At 38.1% G+C, this 26,493-nt stretch overlaps 1 protein-coding gene and 1 long non-coding RNA gene across 10 annotated transcripts in view; one reads left to right on the top strand and one right to left on the bottom strand.

Moving 5' to 3' along the window:
• ZNF644 (zinc finger protein 644) overlaps window positions 1–26,493 on the top strand; it is a 65,416-nt gene that overhangs the window by 18,282 nt on the left and 20,641 nt on the right. For 6 of the 9 annotated variants that reach the window (XR_014008108.1, XR_014008109.1, XM_081193956.1 and 3 more), the window contains exons 4-5: window positions 21,214–24,226; window positions 24,425–25,027. Coding sequence is in view for 7 of the 9 variants with exons in the window: in XM_081193956.1 (XP_081050082.1) it covers window positions 21,253–24,226; window positions 24,425–25,027 (3,577 nt within the window). In the remaining 2 variants the exon portion in view is untranslated. Of the gene's footprint in view, window positions 1–14,598; window positions 14,728–21,213; window positions 24,227–24,424; window positions 25,028–26,493 lie in introns of those variants that run through there. The other 3 variants (XM_081193961.1, XM_081193962.1, XM_081193958.1) reach the window with 2 other exon arrangements.
• Window positions 4,649–14,918, bottom strand: LOC308586947. Its single transcript, XR_014008161.1, has 3 exons — window positions 14,859–14,918; window positions 13,243–13,510; window positions 4,649–4,809 (listed from the first exon to the last, which is right to left on the bottom strand). It is a non-coding gene; the product is annotated as an uncharacterized lncRNA (long non-coding RNA).

The following is a 26,493-nucleotide window of genomic DNA, read 5'->3' as shown; positions in this document are numbered from 1 at the left end:
TTGAGTGTGAACTTCTAGTGACAACAGCAAATCTAGCATACTTTGCAAACTTATTGGACATGACCTGAACATTTTCTAATCAACATGACTGTTTGAGCTGGGTAGACAGAATTGTTAAATGAAATGCATTATTGCTGTGATCTTCTCATTGCACCATCTGAAGAGACATCATCTGCCCCTGTCCTTTATATCGGCGGCAGCAAACTTTACCAGTTCTGAGGCTATCTCTCTTGACATCCTAAGAAAGCTATGTGTGTTACTCAATCTGGTTTTGATCTACTGGAAAGAGACTTCTTTTGAGATCTTCACATTCTGTGTTGTCTGGCTTCAATAGGCATGAAAGCAGGCCTTGTCTACCATTGTTCAAGTGTTGCTGCTGCTGTATTTATAGTGTGTAATGATTTTTATCATTCGAAAGCTTTTGGTGCTGTTTTACAGTTTGTTTTCATAATTTCATAATTTGTGTTTTCTTCAGATTATAATCATGTTTTTATATATGGTACTGGGTCACTATTTGAGGAAGGGTTGTTTAAAAGTTGAGTAAATAAAATAAGTGAATATTAAAACAATATTAGCTGCTGCTTGATCATGAGTTTAGGATTGTTTGTGGAGACCATTTGGATGCATGAGTCCGTATCACCATTAGTTTCATTGTAATAAAGGAGTAGGCAATTCTGATTTATTTATTTCATAAAATTTATACACCACTTGATAAAAAGAACACTATCAAAGTGGTTTACAGAAAAGTTAATCTGAGATTGCTTGTATACACTACCCTTCATTTATTTGCTATATTGCTTAAAAGGGTCAAATCTTTTTGAACTTCAAAAATGTTGTAGTTGGCACTAGGATTTGAGGGCAAGGAACTTTGGGGATATTTCTGTTTTTTTGATGTGCTAAGCTGAGTTACGTTTTTCTTTGCTAAGCCTCTGGCATACTGGTGATGTTATCAGTTGCTATATTCTATTCAGAAAATAATAAATCTGCTCTTAGTTTCTTAGCCTGTGTATGGCCTTGTTTTTGAGCTTATGGGGCACTTGTCTTCACCACATTTATGTCTACCAGTTATGTTCAAGATACAATCACAACACATGTATGACGTACTTTGTGGGTTTGGATGGTATGTACACCATCATTTTCATTCAAATGGAACAAATCTGTTCATAAACGGTAACTCGCAAAGCATTGTGGGAGAGTGCACAGCTTGTGCACACAGGCATACTTGTCTCCTGCATTGGCAGTTCGGCATTGAAAATTCTAATAAAATTTGAGGACTTTCTCTATTGTTTCCTTTGAAGGATGCCAGTGACATTTGGCCCAGAAGTGTTGAGGTCAACCCTCAACAACACATTTTGCAATGATCTTTCTGTGCGTGGAACAGAGAAAGATCCTTTACTGTATTAGAAGTTGCCATTAGGTCTGGCTTTCAGTTGAGGTGAGTGTGCTGGTTGTCCAAAAACACATTTTGCAGATACAGTTACATTCTTAAGGATTCCAAAACCCGGATCAGCATGTTTTGCACAAAATGAAAGTCATGATGAAATAAACCCCAGTATTGCTGGGTCAGAAGGAAGGTTGTAACTGGAAAAGGGTTTGTAACAGGTTTTATAAACCCGTGAGGTATGGATTACTAGTAAATAAAAACTTTAAATACATTTCACAGCATCACTTTGACCCAGCACCTGATGTGCATGGTGTACACAGGGGTAAAATTGACCTCAAAAATCACAAAAGTAAAAGCTTCAGTATTTCACTGAAGTATGGAGACTCCCCCCCCCCCCCCGAAACACCACATGGTAATTCCCAGGTTGACATAGTTGAGGGCTACGTGGAATATGGAGTTGTGGAGAACAGACACAAAAGTTTTATGTCATTTCCAGTGCTATTGGGATGTATATAGCCCCGTCTCTTGGCCAGGGGTAAAGCCCTATACGCTAATGGTTATCTCCACATTAGTCCTTTTCACACATTATTAATGTGTTGGGCTTTCACAGTTTCAGGGTGGAGTGCAGCTACTCAGTTTGCCTTGCCAGCTCTGTCCTCTGATTGTGTTGCGCATAGCTGTCTGCAAGGAAACCCCCTACGCTTCAGCAGCTTCTCACACATAGGAAATCCGTGGGGTTGGGAACACTGGTGTCCAGAATGCATCAAGCCTCTGTCTGTGAGATGCTGCTTGTGCATAGAGTTTCCACTGTGTACAACCATTCTTAACATGTGGTCTTTGAGGGCATGGCATAGAGTGGAGCTTGAAACCGTAATTTTCCTATTTGCAAGTAATATGCAAATAGGGCTATTGTGGTGGGCAATTCTGTATGTTAAGTAAACAAATACAGTAATTAAAAGTAATCAAGTAATTCTTGCTTTCATGGCAACTATTTCATAGAATGATATTCTAAGGGATGTGTTGGTGGAGAAGGATACATTCCTTTCTTTTCCTTCCATTGTATGTAACACACTCCTTGTTCCTTTTTCCCCATCCAAAACAAAGCATTGTTTTTCCATATAGAATGTGCTCCAGTTATGTTTATTTCCCCCTTTTCTAACATGCATCTAACACTATGCATGGCTTAAACTGCATGTTGAGATGTGGCTAGGGCAGTAAACTTTCCTGTTGAGAAGAACTATTGGTGAAGATTTGTTCGTCCAGTGTTGGAGCATGAGTCTCCATAATCATGAGGTCTTGCAAGATCCATTTTGGTTGATTATCTCAATGCTTGGGAAATAACAGTTCCGATATTTGTGAACATCGGCAAACTTCAATTAAATCTTGATAACAGAATTAATATGCAAGCAGACCTCCATCCGAAAGGGATGTGTGTACACAAATTGTAAGTGATTACATGAAGAGTTATGTTACATCAGAGCTTTCAAAACCGTGCCACGACACATTAGTGTGTAAGCTGCACTGTGTAGGTGTGTCACACAAATGCTCCCCACGCTCTTCCCGGGGCTGGAAAGGGTTAGTTTAACCTCCAGCTTGCTAGTCAAACTGAATTACACAGTATGTAACCAACTTGAAAAGTTGGAAAAGCTCTGTATTGCATAAATGTACTTGGTTTTTTAATGGAACAACTGGTGACTTTTAACTTAATGGGATGTGGTTGAGAGAGAGAAAGATGATTAGTAGATGTCACAATACAGCTTGATATCGCCTGCTACTGCATGATCGCCTTCAGCATTACTGCTACTGTTCTATATATTATGGGGCTGGAAAATAGTCACAAATACTTGTTGCTTTCCATTCTACGTGGCAACATTTATATGTTTATATAGTTACCACCCTTTCTTCCTTGAAACCTTTGCATAAGGTCTAAGAACAAGTTGCAAGTTGAGAAGGCCTGCCTTAGGTTACACATTTCTGTTTTTTTTTTAGTTTAGAATGCTTTGTTATATCAAATTCACACTGCTGCTCTTTTTCAGAAACAATTTTAGGTGGGTGTTAAAACCATTAACTCACTTTCTAGGGTGTTTATTTCTGAAATGTTGCTAATTTAATTTGTAAGAAATTTGTCTCAAGAAGCATCATAAAACCTTAGCAGTCAGAACAAAGATCCATCCAGTTCATTATCCTGTTAACACCAAATATCGCTGGAATTCTTTGAGGGCATTTATAACAGTATATTACTACTGCTGTAACTGCTACTATTTTGTTGCTGACATTAACTAAAGTGCAACGTCCCTTGGGTCCTCATTGAGCTCATTGGGGAAGCCAGAGTATCTAGTTGTATAGTTAGTTGCCCAGCCTCACCATAAACATATCCATGGCAAACTGCTGCAGTAACTTGCAGAACTACACAGCAACAGGACTCTCCATAAATATGTTTGCCTTTCTAGAAATGTAGGGGAAAACCCTTTTATCAATACCCTATATACTCAAGTATAAGCCGACCAGAATATAAGATGAGGCACCTAATTTTACCACCAAAACCTGGGAAAACTTATTTACTCGAGTATAAGCCTAGGGTGGGAAATGCTGACAGCGGCAAAGGCGGAGGAGGAGGAAGGAGCAGCCCAGAAGGGCTGCTTTCAGGCTGCTCGTTCCTCCTCCTCCACTGACAACAGCCTCTGTCGCTCGTAAGGGCAGGCACAGGAGCCGCGCATGGTAGAGCAGTGGCGGCGGCAGCAAACAGTAAGTGGGACCCTCACTCGAGTGTAAGCTGAGGGGGGCTTTTTCAGCATTAAAAATGTGCTGAAAAAGTCGACTTAAACATGAGTATATATGGTAATTTTCAGATCACTTTTAAAGATTTTGCAGCAAAACTGTTTTACACACCAAATCCAAATTTGAAAGCTAAATGAATTCAAATCATAACAAGAGCCTCTCAGATACACATTTTGATGTGAATGAAATGCAGAGATGATGAAATATTTAAAATGAAATGAAATAGAAATCTATTCAAGAAAAGCTATGAACATACGTATTTTCCAAAAGAGTGTAGTTTTCAGGTTTATTTAAATTTAAGAGAGTTGTAATAACATGATCTACCAACGGTATCTTACATGTTGGAAAAATACATAGACAGAAGGTAAATGTTGATCTTGCTCCAAAAGCAAAGGGAACTTTATTCAGTTGATATGTGGAAAAAAGAGATGATTTTGGAAAATCTTTATAGATATTGTTTAATATTTGAAACCATTTAATATTTAAAACTAAACTAATCAGTCAACTGATTGTCATCTAGAGCAACTTCCTTTGGTGCTGAAAGCATGTCTTCAATCGGGATTGGTGCTGGAAGTGTATCTTTGAAGAGGCTAAATCTCTTTAACTGATGTGCAGTTGATTGTTGGAGGGGAGCTCCTTTGAAGCATCTGCAGTGGGGAAAATATTCCTTTTAAAAAATGGAAACAAATCTTTCCAAAGGAAGCTTGGAAGTCTGGTAAATTTTATGAGCCACTTTGCTAAATATACTAAATATATAAAAAATACTTTTAAGAAGACTAAGGTAATATCAAAACACAGAGTATACTGTAAACAATTGTTTTATTTATTTCCCCCAACAATTATGACATTTAAGTTTAAAAAGCAGATTCACTTTACAGATAGGAAAAAATGTAAAATGCAGCGGCCACAAGCAAAAGCAGCATTGAGTTGGACGAGAGCCCTACATATAAATATTATTTAATTGAAATCAGAATTAATTTAAAATTGCCCAAACTTCCACTGCAAAAGGAACTTAATTCACCTGGAAATTATAGGAACTACTTTCAGGTGTAAATATTAGATTTTTGAATTCAGTGAATTAGTTAATCTAAATTAGTTCATCGCAAGCCCTGCTCATATCTGAGAACTGAAAAGCCAGTTAATGTATGTGGTGCTTAACAAACAGTATACTTTATTGGCAAGTGCTGAAGTTATGCAGTAACCATTTCAGTATAGTTAATGCAGGAACTACACATGAATGAAATATAGGGTAATTTCAAGAGAATATTTTGTTCTGTCAGCTGACTTCCAGCTTCTGAACACAATGACTTGGATCCGAAGATCCACACAATTAGTTCTGCATGTCTCAGCAAACTTGGGGGTTATTTTTCCTCAAAGATCAGTCACCCTTTTCACAGCACTGGGTAAATTACATGAAGCTGAAGGGACTCTCGAAAGCTGTTTGATATGGTTGAGGAGTCTGCTACTAAAAAAGAGAGAGGTCAAATATAATTCTGGATGTGCCCAAACTGTTTGACCTGCTTAAAGTAGTTATTTGGATAGAATAGTAGAATTGTAGAGTTGGAAGGGATCCCAAGGGTCATCTAGTCCAACCCCCTGCAATGCAGGAATCTCTACCAAAGCATCCATGCTAGATGGCCATCCAACCTCTGCTTTAAAAACTCCAAGGAAGGAGAGTCCACCACCTCCCGAGGGAGACTGTTCCTCTGTCAAACAGCTCTTAATGTCAGAAAGTTTCCTTATGTTTACCTAGAATCTCCTTTCCTGCAACTTGAAGCCTTTGGTTTGAGTCCTACCTTCCAGAAAGGGGGAAAGCAAGCTTGCTCCATTGTCCATGTGACAGCCCTTCCGATATTTGAAGATGGCTTTGAAGATATTTGAAGATGGACTCAACTTATGTTCTCACATTTTGGTTTACTATACACTTAGTACCAAATTAGCCTATTAGACAGTGCTATAGTTGAATGGTGATAGTACAGAGCATGTCATAATGCAGTGTGTCTCAAAATTTGGTCCCCAGCAGTTGTTGGACTACAACTCTTATCATCCCTAGGGATGATGGAAGTTGTAGTCCAACAACAGCTGGAGTTTGAGAAATAGTGACATAACGTTCCCTTTGTGTTTTTTTCTGAACCAAATTGTCAACGATTCTAAGTAGTTAGCAGTGTAGTAAAAGAACAGGATTAACATGTATGTAAACAGAAAATTTAGCTTACGCTAGGGATGAGGTATGTCATCTTTTTCACTTTGGATGTTTAAGCAAACTGATCTAATTTGCATTTCTCAAACATGGATTGGAATGCAGTTTTCCTTCAGAATTTTGAGGTACAACTACACTCAGCTCAAAAAAGTTCAAAAATGCATAAAGCAACTATTTTGGAGTAAGATATGTCTAGAAATTGATATATTGAGATGATAGATATTTAAATATGAATGTTCATGTGGACTTCAAAATATCATTGCAGCTAAATGCAGAAAAGGTACTGAACAGATTTACGATTGAGCATATGCAAAATTGACAGAGACTGGAAATAGACTGATCCAGTCATCCATATTTGCCCCTTGAGCTAGAGGAGGTGAACAGAATTGGCAGTTATAGAATATGTTGGATGAGGGAAACAGTTACTAGAAGTAAGATTGTCTGTTAGGTTAAGAGTAGAAAATACAGTTGTACCTTGGTTTTCAAACAGCTTAGTTCTCGAATGTTTTGGCTCCCGCCAAATGCTGCAAACCTGGAAGTGACTGTTCCAGTTTGTGAACTATTTTTGAAAGCTGAACATCTGATGGGGCTTCCACGGCTTCTGATTGGCTGCAGGATCTTGCTGCAGCCAATCAGAAGCCACGCTTTGGTTTCTGAATGTTTTGGAAGTCGTACGGATTCCGTTCAACTTTCGAGGTACGACTGTACATTCATCTGATTATTCTGTGTTCAAGTGGAAATTTTGGTTGGCTAGTAAAACTTGCATCATTTAGCTACTGAATGTGATATGGAACAGGAATCATTTCAGCAATGAGATACTATCAAAAGCAACTGACTGAAATATAAACCTACCCAAATTTTGGTATACCTTTTTGTATGCTAAAAGACTGATACCCTGCTTCTTGTTTTAGATACAGTTAACATCTATTCCAATGAATTACTGACACATTTAGAGATCAGTCATGTTATGAACATTTTAGTTGGGCCTTCTAGCATTCATTGATACTTTCTTATGAAAAATCCCTAAAAGCTATTTAGCCACAATAATATGTAAATTAATGTTGGCATTTAAAAAAAAAATTTTGGAGTGAATGAGCCTGATAAGATTTTTTTGGCAACAACTACTGAAATGTCATCTATTTGCATCTATTTAACTATTGGCTTTCCCCTTAGAGGCCTTCTAAATGAATGTTTTAACTTAGTGTGTCTATCTGACATGTACGGCTGTTTGATGTCAGATTGTTAAGGCTGATGATGAAACATTTTCAGACTTAATTTGCAGAAGGTGAATTCCACTTTGTGAGGTGGTTTGAACTGAATGTTGGATACAAAATGTGACTACCACTTGGTGGCAGTGCCTTGCTTCAAGACACAAGTCTTCATTAACATTTTAATTCTGGAACTGAGTAGTGATTTGTGCAAGGGGGAGTTAGATGTAGGTTAAAATAAAACCAGTGTATATGTTAAAAGTGCAGAATTCTGTGAATTCAGAGATAGCCTTGAACATGTAGCATCATGGCCACACACATACACAAACCCCAGTTCTAGCTATAATGGAATTTGTGGCTTATCTGACTTGGTAGTCCACCTCGTATGCTTCCCAGGTGTGGTATCTGAATAATAGAACTATCTGAAGAAACAGCACCCCGCACCCCTGCTGCCCAGAACTGTCATGATAAGGAACTGGTTCATGTTCCACAAAGACTTAATAATCAGCACGGTCATTTCTGCTAGTGCTTTACTATCATTAGATGGACAAGTTTTTGTAAATTGCTTAGAGGTGTGTTTTTTAAAGAAATATAACAATCAAGTAGTATATAACTTTTAAAAAATAAATGAATCAAATAAAATTGGGAAGCACGTAGTCTCTTGTCTGGGTATGTCTGGCAAATGAGGCTTAAAAGTAACCTACCAGAACATTCATACCTCTTTTTCTGATTTTCCATTTCTGATTAAACGTTTAGAGAGAAATCGTTATTTGCATATGCAGGAAGTTTGGGTTGTTTGCATCTGCAGGAAGGGCTGCTTTCCTAGTGGTAACAGGCAAAATCACATCTGCAGTAAGTTTTCAGTACCCCTCCCTCCTTTGGAAGCCAGTTTGTGATCAGTATTGTAGTACAGCACTAACTGAAAGCAGTTCTCATGTTCCTTTTCCCTATTCTTTGCAGTGGCTGTTTCACAAGAAACATTTAATTTGGACATGGCGGTAGTAGAACTGATAAGTCCATAAAAGTTATAAGCATTCCCTACCACCACCAAAATAACCCCCACCTACTTGTCTGTTGAGGGATCACAAAGATACTTCACATTTTCCCCTTGCCTGTTGCTGATTAGCACCAACATTTAGCATCTTTGGGCAGCTGTCACGGTTGCAGCATGCCGGCAGGGTTTTATAATTCTGCATGCTCTGCCCTCTGACTGAGAAGAACTTGGTGGCTGGGTCAACCTACTAGTAAAATTTCTCACAGCACCTCTATGTAGCATCAGTCTGGGACTATGTGGAAATCTAAAATGGCAGCCTAGCCAATCAACTCTGCTACTGCCTATCACTCCTGCTGGTTAGGGTTTGCCATATGTCCTCTTTTTCAAGGGTAGAAGCGTCATAGTGGTCCACAGTTAAAAGTAGAAGTCGCCAAATGTGTCCTCTTTTTTGCACTTCAAAATATGCCAACTCTAAGTTTGGATCCACTGACAGGAGAAAGAGGTTGAAAAACTGGACGTCTTCTAGAATAAGTAGCACTTCATCAATAATTACAGTTTGTCACTATCCAGACATTTTAGTATGGAGAGAACAAATGTTTTTAGATTTTTGGATATGGCCAATAAAAACAGAATGTATACGTACATTTGCTTTGTATACGCACCCAAGAATGAGTCTGAAGCTCAGTTGAGTTTACTTCCAAAAACAAGGTTGAATTTTAAGTCTATCAATAGATAAAAATGGGATTTCATTTTAGTAGTCTGTTTTTTGTGTGCCATTTTCAAAACTAGAGCTCTGCACTGAATCAGGATTTTTGTGTGTGGAGCAGTGTTTTCTATGTAGACTCAGAGGTTGGCTTTGTTTACAGAAATTCACTATCGTGAATTTCAGTTTTCATGTGAAACAAGTATCTGGCAAAGATAAGGTTAAAATGTAAGGATATTTTTTGATAGAAAAAATAATTAATTTGAATCTCAGCAGTGCCATTCATACATTTCTTCATAAATTTTTATCTGTAAATATTTGAGTATACAATTTCAAGGGGGTATCAGTGCTAGTAGTCTGTTGCAGCAAAAGCAACAAAGAGATGTGTGCTACCTCTAAAGGCTAACACATTTTATTATGACAAGCTTTTGTGTACTAGAATATCAGTCACAATATGATTAAGTGGACTCCAGTCCACAGAAACTTTTTTCAGAATTAATTTTGTCTTGAATATAGAGGGCTTTTTTCTCTTGACCCACTAGTAAACAGTAATATATACATTCCTGGACTGAAATAATTTAAGCAAAGACTTCTGGAAGATAGATGTCAGGATGCAGATTTGAACAGCAGAGGCCATCAACATGTGCAATTGCTTGGTTTGTCTGTATTCTTCCTCTCCCCCTTTACTAATCTACTTACTGTATTTATAGGCTTCTCTGTTACAAAGTTCTCAGGGGATCTTACAGTAAAAATCAAATTAAATTACAATCGAACAGCAATAAAAAAAATGGCAAAAGGATAAACACAGCACAAAATTATTCAGAGAGCATAAACGGCTTAAAACTAGCGGATTAATAAAGCCAGAGAAAATAAAAAAGACCCTTTTCTGCTGCTGAAATGATACCCAGGAAGTAGCATCTGACAGACGTATCATGGGAGAACATTCTATCATGAGCCACCACTGAAAAGGCCTCTGTCTTATACAGTGTTGGAACTGGAATAGAAAAGCTAGGAGCCAAATGGTTCTTGTGACCTGGATTGTGGTGCCAAAACAGAATGTGTAGTCACCATTTGTGGGAGTGGGGGGTTGGCAGTGCTCTTTATTATTTTGATAAGCATGAACTAATACGCAATTCACATAAGTGACACATTGTTAATATCACATTTTTAACGGAAATTGTTTACACATGCTTAAATTGGTGTTTACAATAAAAATATCGGTACCATACTTCAGTTTTCAAAACACTCTACTCTTTATTGTTAAACTCCTTAACATATTGTCTACCCTTAGCATATACTTTGAGGCTTCAAAGCACATACATTTAATTGTTGAGTGTCAGCCAGGCATAAAAAATGGCATCCATACTTTTGGAGATGCTCGCAAATGGAGAACCTTTAGGCGCAAAATGTGCCTGGCGCCCTGCTAATTTCGAACCCTGCTCTTATAATCTTTTGCCACATCTTAGTTGGTGGAGGCATTCAGGGAAAAGCCTCCAGAGAAGATTGCATGGTCTGGATAGGGACCATGGTGAAAAGCCTGAAGATCCTTGCTCAATTGCACTTTTACTGAACTGAAAAATAGCTTGCTTCTGGGGATGCCTTGCTACACAAATAGTTTTAGGTTGCTTTTGGTAGCTCACCAGGTAGTAAACAGTTTATATTGTTATGTCAAAACTGTTGTTTTTATGCCTCTTAGAAGTCAGACTAAAGCTTACAATGTATAAAGTGTTGTTTGTTGTTGTTGTTTTTTAAAAAAACCCTTTTACAAGAATGAAACCTCATTCAACTTCTTATTTATTCTATAACCATTGTGAAATGTGGAGGGAGGGAAGTTATGCAGAAGCATAAATCTCTGCACTGACAGGAATCTTTCTTAGCGTTGCATTGGATACAAACCTAAAACTTCTATTTTCAATCAGCTTTCTTTTTTAGCAGATCAGATTACTTACACATTTGGCTGGTCTAATAAAGGTATTGCCCTACTGGAGTTTCTGGAACATTACTACATTTGAGGTTTTTTTATCACTGATCATGTTTGTTTTTTCTTTCATTCTTTGTGAACTAGTACTATATAGGCACTATATAAGTACAGTGGTACCTCGCAAGACGAATGCCTTGCAAGACGAAAAACGCGCAAGACGAAAGAGTTTTCCGTTTTTTGAGTCGTTCCGCAAGACAAATTTCCCTATGGGCTTGCTTCGCAAGATGAAACGTCTTGCGAGTTCTTGCGAGTTTGTTTCCTTTTTCTTAAAGCCGTTAAGCCGCTAATAGCCGCTAAGTCGCTAATAGCCGCTAAGCCGCTAATAGCCGTTCTTTGCAAGACGAAAAAACCGCAAGACGAAGAGACTCGCGGAACGGATTAATTTCGTCTTGCAGGCACCACTGTATCTCTTGTTTTGATCTTAACAGCGGCTGATACGGAAAATGCCGCTTCCGTTTTGGATGTTTTAAAATTAACATAAAGAATGGATGTTACAGAAACATCTAGGGATGTGGCCTTAAATTATTGAAATTTATACTAAACGGATCTCTCAGCAATAGTAAGTGCAACAAAAATTGAGTATGTAATAAGCAAAAACTTGTTAGCAGCTTTAATGAGTGTTGAATCGCAGCTAGAGGAAACTGCTGGTTATTTGCCACTGAAAAGATATTCATTTTAAATATAGTCATGTGACAAAGGTGCATACTAAGTAAGTTCTTAGTTCAGAAAACAATTTTTTTAGTTCTTGACATTTCACTACTCTAAATGGAAAACTCTATAGTGTTAATTTAGCTTGAGGCACTTTTACCTTTTACAAATAGGTTGGTTTTGTTAATGGAACATACATAATGCATGCTACTTAAGTTCAAAGAGAAGAACCCATCTTTTTATAGTTAAACTTTAAAGGCTCGGGTAATGTTGAGTTTTAAAGTACTTGTACCTGTTGTTAAGAAGTGCTTAACTTTGTTTTATTCTTAATGCTACAACATCAAATGAAGTTTTCTGGGTAACATCTCTGGCAATTAGACGTATGTAGTCTCATTTTTGGAGGTCATGGAAATACTTCATGTATGCTCAAAGGAGAAAAATTAATTTGACAAATGCTCTAGGGATTCTTAAGTGAACTATATATATTTCTCATGCCAAACTACTTCTAAAAACGAATACTACTTTATGTTCAAAATCTTTCTTGCATATTAATCACTGACTTGGAACTCTGCCCTCCTTATGTTAGCTGCTCCTGATTCAAGTTTGCAGTAGAAACTGGCATGTTTTCATAGATTTGAGACCTTTTGACTTGTAGTTGCATGAACACCATAACACCATGGGAAGTATTCTCATATAAACAAGACATTACAACTTTTTAATCCTTTGTGCCCTGATAACTTGAAATTGAACTTTTAATCCAATTGCACCAAATCACTAACAGTTTTAAACCTAGTGGCCTTAGTCCATTATTGATAATGTGCTTGAGTGCTGTGAGCCATCACATATTTAGTGGGGTAGGAGAGCTGAAAATATTGTCAATGTATTTCACATCTGGCAACCAATGCGTCCCTTTGATTTCAGATAAGTACATGGGTAGCTGAGTCTGAAAAGCCTAGGACACAATTTTTGCGGCCTTCTAGCTTTTATGGTTGGTTCATTTACCAGAAGTAATGTATTTAGTGTTAACTCTGGAAGTGTATACTCGATTTTGACCAAATGAAGCCTCGTTTGCCCATGTACTTTCTGAAACTAAAGGGGTGCATTGGTTACTAGATGTGATTTTTTTTCTAGCTCTCCTACCCCACTAATTGAATCTTTTCTAGAAGCAGCCTTTGAGGATTCTTCTATTGACACTCTCTTTCTTCTGACTACACTCTGCATAGTTAGTCACCAAAGCTACTATCAACCTCAAATCCCCCCACCCACGCAAGCATAATTTAGAGCTCAAATTTCTTAAAGATTATTGTGCTTTTGTTAGTGAATTACCTGCTTGAGTAGTGATTTACCTGTAACAACAACAGCTGCAACATTTTTTGCATACCAGCTGTATTAAGCAGCATATGTGCAATCACCATATGCATGAGTTGGTCAGACAAAACAGTTACATGAAATGCATTGTTACTGTGATTCTCGTGTCATTGACAGAGATGACACCTGCCCCTTTTCTTGATGGCAGGCCCTATCATTTCTGAGGTGTCTTCTCTCAACTTGTCCAAGACCAGTTGGCTGTGTTTCTAGAGTCCAGTTAGGATTTGATGAACTCAAGTCCCAGGTCTGCGAGGAAAGAGAGAGGTATTTGAGGATGTCCACTCCATTGTGGTTTCAGTTTCCAAGCAGTTTCAAACAGTGTAGGCATTTGAGCAGGCAGTGTCTAATATATTGGAGAAACGAACTTAGGTTGCTGTTTGATTATATATTTGGAAGCGTATCATTACAGGTATTCACCCCACCTTTAGTTTCAGTATAATAAAGGATGATCTCAGGCTTAGGTTTGTGGTCTGAGATTGCTTTCATTTATTTTGTATAAATATATATCCCAACCTTCTGATATCTGTGCACCACTTAAGGTGGTGAACAACAATTAAAATCAGCCATAAAATACAGTTTTGAAGAAAGTATCTGATTTTACAAAACTGCTTAACCAAGTCGTGCTGTTGATCTGTTTAGGTTGGTATTGTCTACACAGATTCATAGTAGCTGTCCAGGGTTTCAGACAGGTATTTCCCCAGTCCTACTTGAAAATGCTGTGGTCTCAACCTGGGACCTTCTACATACAAAGCATTTAACCCACCATTGAGTAATGGCGTGCTGTTGAGACTTCAGGATTTGCAAGGAATGTCTTAGGCCTTCCTTCCTTCCTTCCTTCCTTCCTTCCTTCCTTCCTTCCTTCCTTTTTGATGTGCCAACCATAGTCTGGTTTCCTCTTAGCTAATCCCATGGACAATTAAAATGTTAGCAATTGTTACTTTCCATCCAGAGCCCTGTAAATTTGGTGTTGGTATCTCAACAATTATCCTGAGTTTTTCAACCACTGTCCATTCTTAAGTTTTCTTATTTACTTACTAAAAACATTTAGGCCAATTTGAGGGTGGGGCACCTAATAATTAAACAATTTGAGAAGGGATAACCCCTCTCCCACAAATACACATCAGTAATTTTAAAACAGCAGAGTGGTTGTACTACATTGTTCAGCATCACAATCAACAAGTCACAGTGACCTAAGAGACCAACCAGGTGTTGATGTGGTGCTGAAAAGAAAAGAAAATTAGCGACAGACATGCCTCGGGTTTAGAGCTGTTGGGCTGCTTGATTATAAAGATGACAGATGCAACTCTCAACTGCATATTTTGGAAAACTTACTGTAAACAGAGGGAAGGGGTCATCTAAAGGTTCTTGATTGAGAGCTGCCATTAAGCCTGGCCACCTGCTGAGGTGAGGACACAAGCATTTGCAGATGCAGTTAGGGTGAAAATGACCCCCAAAGCAAATCAGTAAGTATTGCTGAACAGACACTCAGCAAATCACAAAGATGAATTGGGGAGGGGGTGGGTGCACATAAAAGTTAGCTTTTATGTGATGGGAAAAACAATGAATTGAATGTTTGTAAAGGGGTGCTGTAAACCTGTTGGTTCAACTGATTCCTGACGCCATATGTAGTGAGTGATCTAAAGCAAGGATGTCCCAACAGGTTGATCGTGGTCGATCGCTGGGTCCCTTTCCCTAGTGTTGGTAAACTATAATCTGGGCCCGCTCCCTTGCCCCGCCCTCCATTGTTGCATCATCTGCCAAATGGAAGACGGAGTTTACTCAGAGAGGCTGTTTGTCTCCTCAGCGATCTGTTGGTGAGTGTCTGTTCCCCTTTCTCCCTAAAAATGGCCAACAGCTTAGCCTTGAACTCCCCAAAAATCACTCCTCCCTAAAAAAAGCTCAACAACTTTGCTCTGAACGGGGGTAGTTCACCGCCAGTTTTTAATTCTGTGAGTAGATCGCAGTCTCTTGGGACTGATCTAAAGGAAAGTGAGTAATTCGTCTATTATATTATGAAAATACAGGGGTTTTTTCACTCTCTGTGCACTTTCATCACAAATCAACATCATTGGCCATGCTCTGAAATTGGTTTTCTTAAACCAATCATATTTAATAAGATCAAGGGCATTTTGTCCATGTTTGGACAACCTACAGTTAATTCAAGATGGAAGTGAAAGCTTTCAAGTTCTTCCTTGTAGCTGTTTGTGAGCCCAAGTTTGGTTCTCATAACACTAAGGCACAGATTACTGTTGTGTCTGAATAGGACTGATAGTATCATACCTTCTGCCCATTCAGGAGCTACTTCATCCTTTATATTAGAGCATTGTTTGAGAAAAGTAAAACTAAACCACTGAAGCTCGTTCTTGTGATAGCAAATCATGGGTTAGTGTTGAATTTGAATTGGGCCCATGGTAGCATTAGCATAACATTAAAATTTGGGTACTGCTGGGTGGTTCCCTGTGGTCTATTTATATTTTGACCTTTTTAAATGTAGGCATGGATTCAAAGGGGTCCTTACAGAGGCAGCAGGTGTGTTATGTTCATGGAGGGGCTTTTGTACTCCTCATGTTAGAGCATTGTATGAGGACAACAATGGAAGCATGAGGACAATAACAGAACCTGCCTGTTATAGCACTGTATCAACTTTTTTGCTAGCACTTGCACAAGCATTTACATAGCTGCGCTAGTGGCTATTTTCATTCTGCTCATGGTTCTTTGGATCCAACCCATGGTGCTTTCTAATTGAATATGACAAACCTTTAACTGTAACTGCTAGTGGGCAACTAGCATAACATTTAATTTGGTTATGTGGCTAAATGAGCTAGCATTTGAATGAGGACACTGTTATCGTTTGTGTAACCATATTACACGGAAAAGGTTGCCATTATGAAATAGGTATTCAGTGAATATTAACCTACTTGTAATAAATACAATTAATAATGTACATAAAAGAATAAAATTAAGTGCATTTTGTTACAAAGAATTCTTAATGAACAGAAAGTGGGCAGCATAGATATGACAGGAAGGTTGAATCTAATCTGAATTACGAAGTGACCTAGGAAGTTTGCTCAGAGGGGATTACAGAATAATTATGTTAATATGCAATTATCACCTCATTTCTTCTGTAGTAACCTCAAGATGTAGTGTAGTAAGGGTGTTATAGCAAGTGCTGATAGTTTGCAAAAATACTGATGTTTGAGATTTCCGAGACAATGAGACTAGCCTGAGGCGGTTAAGTGATGATCTGTCATCTTGAAGACAGATCTGACCTTTGTGCTTCATTTCTTAAAGCTTACATTATATGGCTACAGGCAGCTATAGCTGCAGAACTCATTAAGCCCCCCCCCCCAATTGAAATGTTTATGCAAAAAACGAGGATATTTTAGAGAAGTTTGTTTTTAGGTTTTGAAAAGGAGAAAATAGAGAAATGGTTATTCAAGCATTGCAACACTGAGTAGTGTTACATTCATAGAAATCTGAAGTAAATCTAGGTTTGTAGTTGGAGCTACCTTCTCTTTAGGATTTTGAATAGAAAGCTAGCACACATTCAGCACATCTCAGGTGTTACAGTTACTCTTTAATGTGTCGTCCTATCAATGTTCAAAGTGCAAAAGAACCCCAGTTGATGGAAGGCTCTCAAATCAAGAAGCTTCCATGAGTGGAACTTGGATTTTTGCTGCTCCCCCCTTTCCTTTGCAGCCCCCCCCCATATGCTCCAGATCAGGAGTCAGCAAACTTTTTCAGCAGGGGGCCAGTCCACTGTCTCTCAGACCTTGTGGGGGGCCGGACTATATTTTGAAGGGGAAAAAAGAACGAATTCCTATGCCCCACAAATAACCCAGAGATGCATTTTAAATAAAAGCACACATTCTACTCATGTAAAAATACGCTGATTCCCGGACCGTCTGCGGGCCAGATTTAGAAGGTGATTGGGCCGGATCCGGCCCCCGGGCCTTAGTTTGCCTACCCCTGCTCCAGATCATTGAGGGGACCCTTTGAACGGCATGGGAGGTGATGGAAGAGGCCGCAGGAGGGAAGGGGGAATGGGCGAGCCTGCTGGATTGGAGAACCTTTTGCCAATGAAGGTGGACACAACTGAAGAGTGTAGGCTGAAAGCATGCTTTACTCAAATAAATCTTTACTAGATGTATTTCCCTCCAGGCTGAAAATAATACTGAAATGTGTTGACATGACAATTCGAGGCATTTGCTGATGACCTGAATGGGTTGGGTATTATCCCTCATCACATGACAGAGGCAGAAGAGCAATGAACTCTGGGAGGCAGGCCCTCCAATTCCTCTCTCTTGCCTGATCGATCAGATCCGTTTCCCCCATTTCTGGCTGACCTTTCTTTAAGCTTAGGTTCTTCTACTTTCAAATATTCTTTTTTACTGATTGCTTCTGGTGCTTTCCGGTTCCCTCTTATTCCCCTTTCACTTTCCTACTGTATTTTATATCTGACTTTACTTGTGTTTTCCTTTCCTCCGCTGAGATAAACAAAAAACATTTTAATGTAGTGCTTTGTCATATAAGATTTTAGCCAAAGTGTATTATAAATTTCTAATGGATTCAGTTGTTTTTTAAGATAAAATGCTTGCTAAGGAAAGATAAGCATCTGTCAGTTCTACTATTTTGAAAAACAAGCAAGTTGTACCTTTATAAAAGGAGTTTGGTGGATTGTTTTTTTAATGCAATCTTACCAACATGAAGCCACATTTCACACAGCAGGACTTACTTCGATACATAGGGTTCAATAGCATACTACCTCGTTCCTGGCTAATACAGAGTGCACATTTAAAAGTGAATCCATCAATCTGTATTACATTATTCTCTTGCTCTACAAATTGTCAGAAAATAATACTGTTTAGTATTGGGGGGGTTTTAGAGTTAAAATTAAACTAAAGGCACCCTGGGCCAAGGAGCCACATTCATAATTTGTGTGGATTTAAAAGGGTAGTTTGTGACTTTTACAATCACAATTTTAATTTTGTACCAAAGTCTGTACTGCAGACTGTTTGACATCAGAAGTGCCCTGAAAAAGTAATAAACAGCATGAAGTCCATCATGTCAATTCCACAATCTATGCTTGCCCTCTCAACCATTTAGGTTGAGTGACTATGAACCAAACTATTACGACCTATATGGACTGCAGATTGGATGTGCAGTAAGCCTGCAACTTAAGTGGGGGTTATGTTCTGGGGATCCCGTCTAAAGTCAAAATCCCATATTGTCAAAACACATTGGGTTCAATAGTGGCTGGGATTGTCAAAATGTTTTAGCCAGGACACCCACCTCATTCTGCCCCCTTTTATTTTTATAGAATTTTTTTTTGCCAAGCACGTAAAGCTGAATGCGCACAAGTTAAATGCATGTCAGTCGTGGGCTTACTGTACTGCATCTGATCCAGCACTGACTTGGTTTTGGCACATGGGGAAACATCTCTCTATTAAAAAAAACTTGTGGCTTCTTTTGACAGATAAAATCTGTTTTGATATTAAAATCTTTCTGTGCCTACAAGTTGGTTTAAATTAAAAATCTGAGTCAGTTGAAAATGCCTCATTGCTTGTGAACAAAATTCTATGTGGTTTAGACAAAAGGGTTATGTTTAGTTATTAACCTCAGACAATATTGTCTATAATAGTCATACTTTTTGTATGTATAAGGAGAAACAACATTTCATGCAGACTTGCTTCAGGTTCTCTTGAAACCTTTCTGATAATGATAATTGCAGTCTCCAAGCAAATATGATATTCTTAGTTTACCACCCTGCTGTTCAGGGGGTACCAACAAAGTTGCTTTAAATGGGAAGCGTCTGTTCTTTCTCTGAACCCCTAACACCAGAACAGATGGATAGAACATGAAACGTGAAAGGTTTTACCTCAGAGGTGGCAACAGTGAAGCCACTCATTAACACTGAATTTACCACTTCGTTAGCAACGTTGCTTCCTGTTGAGAAAAGCTAATATAGACTCTCAAATTGACTGAGCATACATTTGTCTACTTCTGTGAGTGTAATAAGTTGGAGAAAATACAAATCTTTCTACTGCATAAACATCACCAAACATCTAAAACTTAATTCCTGTACTTAAGTTTTCAAGATACCTTGGACTTTTGCTTTCATTTCTCTAACATTTTATACTGCGTTTTAATAGTACTTTCATGCCCATTTTTAACCTTTGTCTACGTGATGTTGTAGTTCCTACTGGGTGCTGCATTATCACCATTTTAGGGTGATAACATTTAGTTCAGTTTATTAGAGGAGTCTACTTTTATTCATTTGTAAACCTGTTAATATACAAATGCAATGAATATTAAAAGCAAAGTTATTAAAACTTAAGTATAGCTTTATAAAGCTTAAGGAAGACTAGAGTGTAGATAAATTTCAAGATATTTCAGTGCAAGATCCTTAAATATTTGACTTTGTTTTCAGCCTCTCATCAGTATGGAAATATTGATTATTCAATACTTAAATAAGTTGAAAGTATTGGCCTGAATTTAATCAAATGCAAGAATGCTAAGTACTATAACAATATTATAACAACCTTTAAATGTTTTTGTATTTGGAAAATGAGTTAAGATGATTCTGCCAACCATAAATGATTTGTCTGTTAAGTAACTGAGAAACTTTAACCTTAGTAGCGTTAAAGTATTGCTTTATTGTGCGATAATTGTTGTGCCAATTTCATTGGTTAGAAAGCAGTTTAGGAGCAAGACAATTTATTGTTTAGACTCCTTGCTGACTTGTCTCACTTAAAATATATTGAGAGATCTGTACCTATTATCTTGGAAGATTTTATCTAAAAATGTCTAAGAATTAAGTCACAATTGTTGAGAACCAGAGAGCCATGTCAGGCAAGGAATTGGTATCTAAATGATGTAGCAAGACTTTTAAGAATCTGTAGGCCACAGTGGGGAATATGGAATAAGGTGGAGTGATATTAATTGGAGTAGGAGCTGAGAAATCAGTGTTAAAATCAGCCATGAAACTCACTGTATGACCATGTGCCAGTCACTGTCACTGTCACTCACTCTGATCTGCTTCACAGGGTTGTTGTGAGGATAACATGCAGAAAAGGAGACTAATGAATGTCACATTGAGCTCCTTGGGAGAAGGTGGAATGGATACTGATAAATAAGGAACAGCCAAAATTAAAAGTTCAGGCAGCTTGTCTCTTGTTTTCAGTTGGGGGCAGGTTTGGAATCATGAAAAAGCCTAACTTAAAAATCAAATTAGGGACAGAATCAGAATATTCAGCCTCACCCCCAAACACTGGACTTCACATGTAGGTCCTCAGCAAATCCAGTCCGTGCCTGTAGGTGCTGGATGTGTACTGAAACACTAAACCATACACATAAAGATTTCAACTATATTTATACTTAAAACATGATAGAGAAATTGGTTTTTATCAGGCTAAAAACAAAAAAGTTGAAATTCTGTTTTCTTTGATCTGTCTCTGATTTAGTGGCGGGAATAAAAATTTAGGCTTACTTAGAGTAGACCCATTGAAATCAACGGGGCCATGATACAAGTTTGTAATAACCAAGAGTTTTGTGGCATGCTAAAAGACTGTTATGGCATAAGTCACAATGTAGTTTGGCAGGTCTGCTGTATGTCTGGATCTAACCTAATATGTTTTTCTGCTTTCCTTTAGGAGACTTGTAAAAATTGTTGCTTTTTCAGTATTCATTAGAAGTAACATTTATAACTTTTCCATGACTCTAGAGACGTGGGTTTTTAAATTTGGCATAATTTCCCCTGAAATTAGCTTCTTTAATTAATAGTGTGTGTGTTATATATTAGTGGTCTTACAGTGAATGGTCAGCTTAGTAATGAAAATGCTTTTTAACTGATCCAGATTTAAACATAAAAATGTTTGAATATATTATAAAAACTGCCTGTCTCAGATACATAGAGAAAATTTCTAATAAGGATTTCTTTTCTTTTATTCTAGCATAAATGTGCTTAATGGGCAGAGCAGACCATCAGTATGGATGAAACAGAGATCGATACTCAGATCATTGGTGCTAAAGGACTGCTAGATGACAGCAGCTTCATTTCTGAGAAGCAGAGCAGCATTCTCAAATCACAAGAGAGTGAAACATCATTTCAGAAAAATACGTTAACTCTGCCTGAAGAGCTATCAAGGGACAAGTCTGAAAAAGCCTTAAGCGGAGGCCAAACGTCTCTATTTATACACTCTAGTGCTCCTACTGTTTCAAGTGAAAACTTTCTTCTGCCTACAGGAACTGCTGTTAATGGACCAGTTTCACACTCCACTTCCATTATGAAGAAAGGCAGCATTTCATTAACCACTGCACAAACTGTGGGCCATCAAGCAGATTCTTGCTCCGCTGGGACGGTGGCACATGATCACCAACTTCCCACAAAGACTTCAACCCAAAATTCAAGTCCACACCAACATTTGTTTTTGTTACCTGAAGCAGCTCATGCTAAGAACCTGACACATTCCATAAAAAATCTACCTCCCTCTGCTTCAGTTGCTTGTGACACACAGCCATCTATACGAAAAAGCATAAAACCAGATAGCACTTTAGTAAGCCAAGTAGACATGTGTGAGGATAGCAAAAGTTCGCTAGAAAAAGATGGTGGTAGCAAATCACTAACAGCCACATCCTCAGGTACAGGTGACTTCAGAACTGAAAGTGATGCAAACTGGGACCCACAGAAAGAGTTTATAGAATTTCTCATGACAAATGAAGAACCTGTAGAGAAGTCACCAGTCCAGCCTAAAGTGGGTGTACCAAAAAGGAGGAAAAGAAAGATGGATGTTAGCAAAATCACACGTTACACTGAGGACTGTTTTAATGAATCAAATTATACTCATGACAATTCAGAATCGTTAGATACTGAGTTTTTGGAGCAGAGTGAGACTCTACAAGTGATAGAATCTCATAAATTTTCTTTAGCAAAAGTGAAGCCTGAATCAACAGATGAGGAATTGGAAGTTGTAGATGCCATTCAACAATTGATTTATAACCCAAGTAATAAATGTGCAGGTGGTACTTCTCCTATTCACACTAGCACTTTTCTTTCTAATACTCTGTTAAACAAATGTGAACAAGATGAATTGGAACCACCAACTAATTTCAGTACTGATGAGCCTTCATTTTATCCCTGTACAAAGTGCAATGTGAATTTTAGGGAAAAGAAGCACCTGCACAGGCACATGATGTATCATTTGGATGGCAATAGCCACTTTCGCCATTTAAATGTTCCAAGGCCTTATGCATGTAGGGAATGTGGTCGGACCTTTCGAGACCGCAATTCCCTTCTTAAACATATGATAATTCACCAGGAAAGAAGACAGAAACTGATGGAGGAAATTCGTGAATTGAAAGAGCTTCAGGACGAGGGTAGGAGTGCACGGTTACAGTGTCCACAATGTGTATTTGGTACCAATTGTCCCAAAACCTTTGTGCAGCATGCTAAAACCCATGAGAAGGACAAAAGGTACTACTGCTGTGAAGAATGTAACTTTATGGCAGTGACAGAGAGTGAACTTGAATGTCATCGAGGGATTGCTCATGGGGCAGTGGTGAAATGTTCAATGATCACTGCAGATATAGCTCAGAGAAAATCACAGAAAAAGGCATTAGCGAAAGATTCCTTCATGGAATCGTCCAAAAAATCAGCTGACTATATGTGCAAAATGTGTCCATTCACTACATCAGCCAGAAGCATTTTGAAAAAACACATGGAATACCTGCATCCAACATCGTGCATAGACCCTTTTGGTAGCCGACTTAGACTAGAAAAAAGAAAAGGTCATATTATAGAAGACCCTTTAGATTTTGGCAGCAGGACTAAACATTTCATCAAACAATCATCTGCCTTTCCAAAGAACTCTGTTTTAAAACAAGATATAAAAAGACCATTTGGCTCTGCATTCCAGTCCAGTAACTTTGCAAAACTTCACAAGAGACCCCCCAGGATACAGAAGGCTCGGAAAAGCGTTGCACAGTCAGCTGTAAGTGTGTATGGTCATAGCTCTACAGACAAGCCTATTTTGAATAGAAATAGCACTGGCCAAAAACCTAAGTATTTGCATCATTCAGGAAAGCAAAAGACTAGCGTCAGAGCTAGCAATAATTATTTATATAGATACAAACATGAAAACAATAGGATTAAAAAATCTAGCAGCCCTTATCTTTTACACTTAAAAAGGGAAGCTGCAAGATCTGTCAGGTCCTTACCTTTATTATCTTCAAATAATTCTCATAGATTTATTATGGATTCTCTTAACTATGATGCAAAAAGACCAGGAGTCTATAAAGATAAGCATGTAACTGTAAAAAGGTTGGTTAAAAGATCCAAAAGTGAAGGCTCTGTAAAAGGAGATGATTTGGACAGTTATCCAGACTTTCTACATAAAATGACTGTTGTTGTTTTGCAGAAACTTGCTGGGAAAAAAGACAGCTATGAAACGGAGGATGAAAGTTCATGGGATAATGTTGAACTGTGTGATTACACTACACGGTCTGTGGAGGATGACTCTTACAGTGATATTAATCAGGAGCATGTAAACCTGTTCCCTTTATTTAAAGGTAAAATGGAAGAAGAAACTGGTGGTAAATCCTCTCTTAGATATGAGCAAAATGACGGATTTTATTTTGAGTATTATGAAGATGGCGAAGGTAGCAATTACCTGCATGATTTTCAAGATCCTCATAATTTAGAAAACATAGGCACAACATTGCCAAAGCATAACTCAGTTTTCCATTGGACTGACTTATCGCTTGAGAAAAAAAACTGTCCATATTGTCCAGCAACTTTTGAAACAGGTGTTGGATTGTCTAATCATGTCCGTGGGCATCTTCACAGAGCTGGGTTAAGTTATGAAGCCCGTCATGTTGTCTCGCCTGAGCAGATAGCAACAAGCGACAAAATGCAGCATTTCAAAAGAACTGTAACAGGAACTCCTGTTAAACGCGTTAGAAAAGGTAAGATTTTTCTTTCCTTATCCTATTTAGGGGGAGCGGGGTATATAATAATGTGGTTGCAGGTCTGGCTATGCTGCATCCTGCCTCTCATAATAGCTTTTATTTCCATCCATGGTAGAAACTTTTAATGTCTACATTTTAAGTAAGCTGGGTCCTTAGTGTCTGACAAATTGATAAATGGATGATTTTTCTTTTTAGCTATTGAGAAATCAGAAAGTTCTTCAGAACACACATGCCAACTCTGTGGAGGTTGGTTTGACACTAAAATAGGATTATCTAATCATGTTCGAGGACACCTGAAAAGGCTTGGTAAAACCAAATGGGATGCACACAAATCTCCAATCTGTGTTCTGAATGAGATGATGCAAAATGAAGAAAAATATGAAAAAATCCTGAAGGCATTGAACAGTCGGCGTATTATTCCCAGACCGTTTGTCGCTCAGAAACTTTCATCAAATGAGTTTTTATCTCAAAATGTTATACCTCTTGAAGCATACCGCAATGGCCTAAAGACTGAAGATATATCTGTATCTGCATCAGAGGAAGAAGGGCTGAGTTTCCTCAATGAATGTGATGAAGCAAAATCAGTACTACATGATGAAAAAAGAAACCAGTCAGTCACACTGATAGAACTTTTGAAAAATAAGAGGTTAGGAGAAGAAAGAAACCCTGATACCTCTCCTCAAAAGATCCATAATCAGACTGCAAGAAAGAGGTTTGTTCAAAAATGTGTTCTTCCATTAGATGAAGACAGTCCTTTGATGTATCAGCCACAAAAAATGGACTTGACTATGCAGTCAGGTAAGAGGCTTGTTACAATTTTAATAACTTGGAAATACATTACAAGATAAATCCCCCCGCCACCCCAATATTCTAAAAGTAATTATTTTCTTTGAGACTGTTTTTCCCCTTTGCAAGGTTCTAGACAGAGAAATATTAATGAAATTAGTTTTAACGTTAAAATTGCCTTAGTTTTCTGCATACAAATTGAGTTCTGAAAAGAGAGTAGCTTTTGCTCTGTAATGGCTCTTGAAGATGCATATAAAGAGGAAACAAGAACGTCTACTTAGCAAAATATGGTATCACTTAAATAGCAGACACATCTGGGAGAGCCCCTTGATCTTTCTTAGACTGTAAGTGTTGCAGATATATAATCGGTTCATAGTGTTAGGATTGTTCTTTTATCTGGTGTAAGTGAATGCACGACTTACTGGTTAACCGGGTGATGTGTTGTCTGATCTATGCCTAGATTTTATACCCTGTCAGAGTAACTGTGATGGCCATACCCCCTGAACACAGCTGTTGCCGTCAACACAAAATCCTTAAAAGTTTTAGATACATCTCTTAGAAATCGTGCCAACAATTTTATTCCTTTAGACTACTTCCCCCCCTATTCTAGCATCGTTTTAGAATGCTCTTCTGAAAGGTGTCTTTCAGTCTTGGCTGTCATGGCTCCGGAAAGCTCTGCTCATCTCCTCCAACACCTCTGCACAGACCTTATTGCAGCTATCTTTTCTCAGTCTAGTTTGAGTGAACGATTTATGTAAACTGCTCTGCGATGAAAGTGCTTGATCTTGTCTTATACCCTTTTATCGTTTTGCTGGTACTTAAAATTATTACAGTGTGGTTGATAAAAGTCTTGTTCACTGAGCATTACTTGATTTGCAGACCCATGTGATCGACCTGTTGCTGTGTAGTACCGCTATGGACTGTAGGTAAAGGACTGAATGTTAATATTGCCATATAAAAACCCTGGATAAGTGAGGGTTTTTTCATGGGGAAGCATTCATATATTTGAATCTATCTGCAGTCTGAAGTTCCTTAACTACAACAGGTACAGCACATGAGGCCACTAATTCTGTCTTCTACTTTTGTCTGGTTAGGCACTCTGTCTTCACACCAAATTTTGCCTTAGGTGACCATGGTCATAGATCATGGGGACTGAAAATATCAGTTAACTATATATATATATATATATATATAGAGAGAGAGAGAGAGAGAGAGAGAGAGAGAAACTTTAAGATCGGAGCTCCCCAAAAAAGTTTATTTCTTGGACAAGCTTCACATAAACTTGGAAGATGATGTTCAACTACAGCTTGTTAAATTTGGAAGTAATGTGCTACTTAATGTTAGGTAGCCTGCCTTCTAGGTTTCACTAAAAAAAGCTGCTTGCATAATACTAATAGTTACATGAATAGAGCCCTTAAGCTAATTGTGGTTAACATAGCATTTGACAATTAACTCACTCTCCTACTTCAGTTATTTAA

This window comes from Podarcis bocagei, assembly GCF_964188305.1.
Source record: "Podarcis bocagei genome assembly, chromosome: 5".
Lineage (NCBI taxonomy): Eukaryota > Metazoa > Chordata > Lepidosauria > Squamata > Lacertidae > Podarcis > Podarcis bocagei.
The sequence above is the reverse complement of the archived record's forward strand: the minus strand, read 5'-3'. Positions and strand labels throughout refer to the sequence as shown.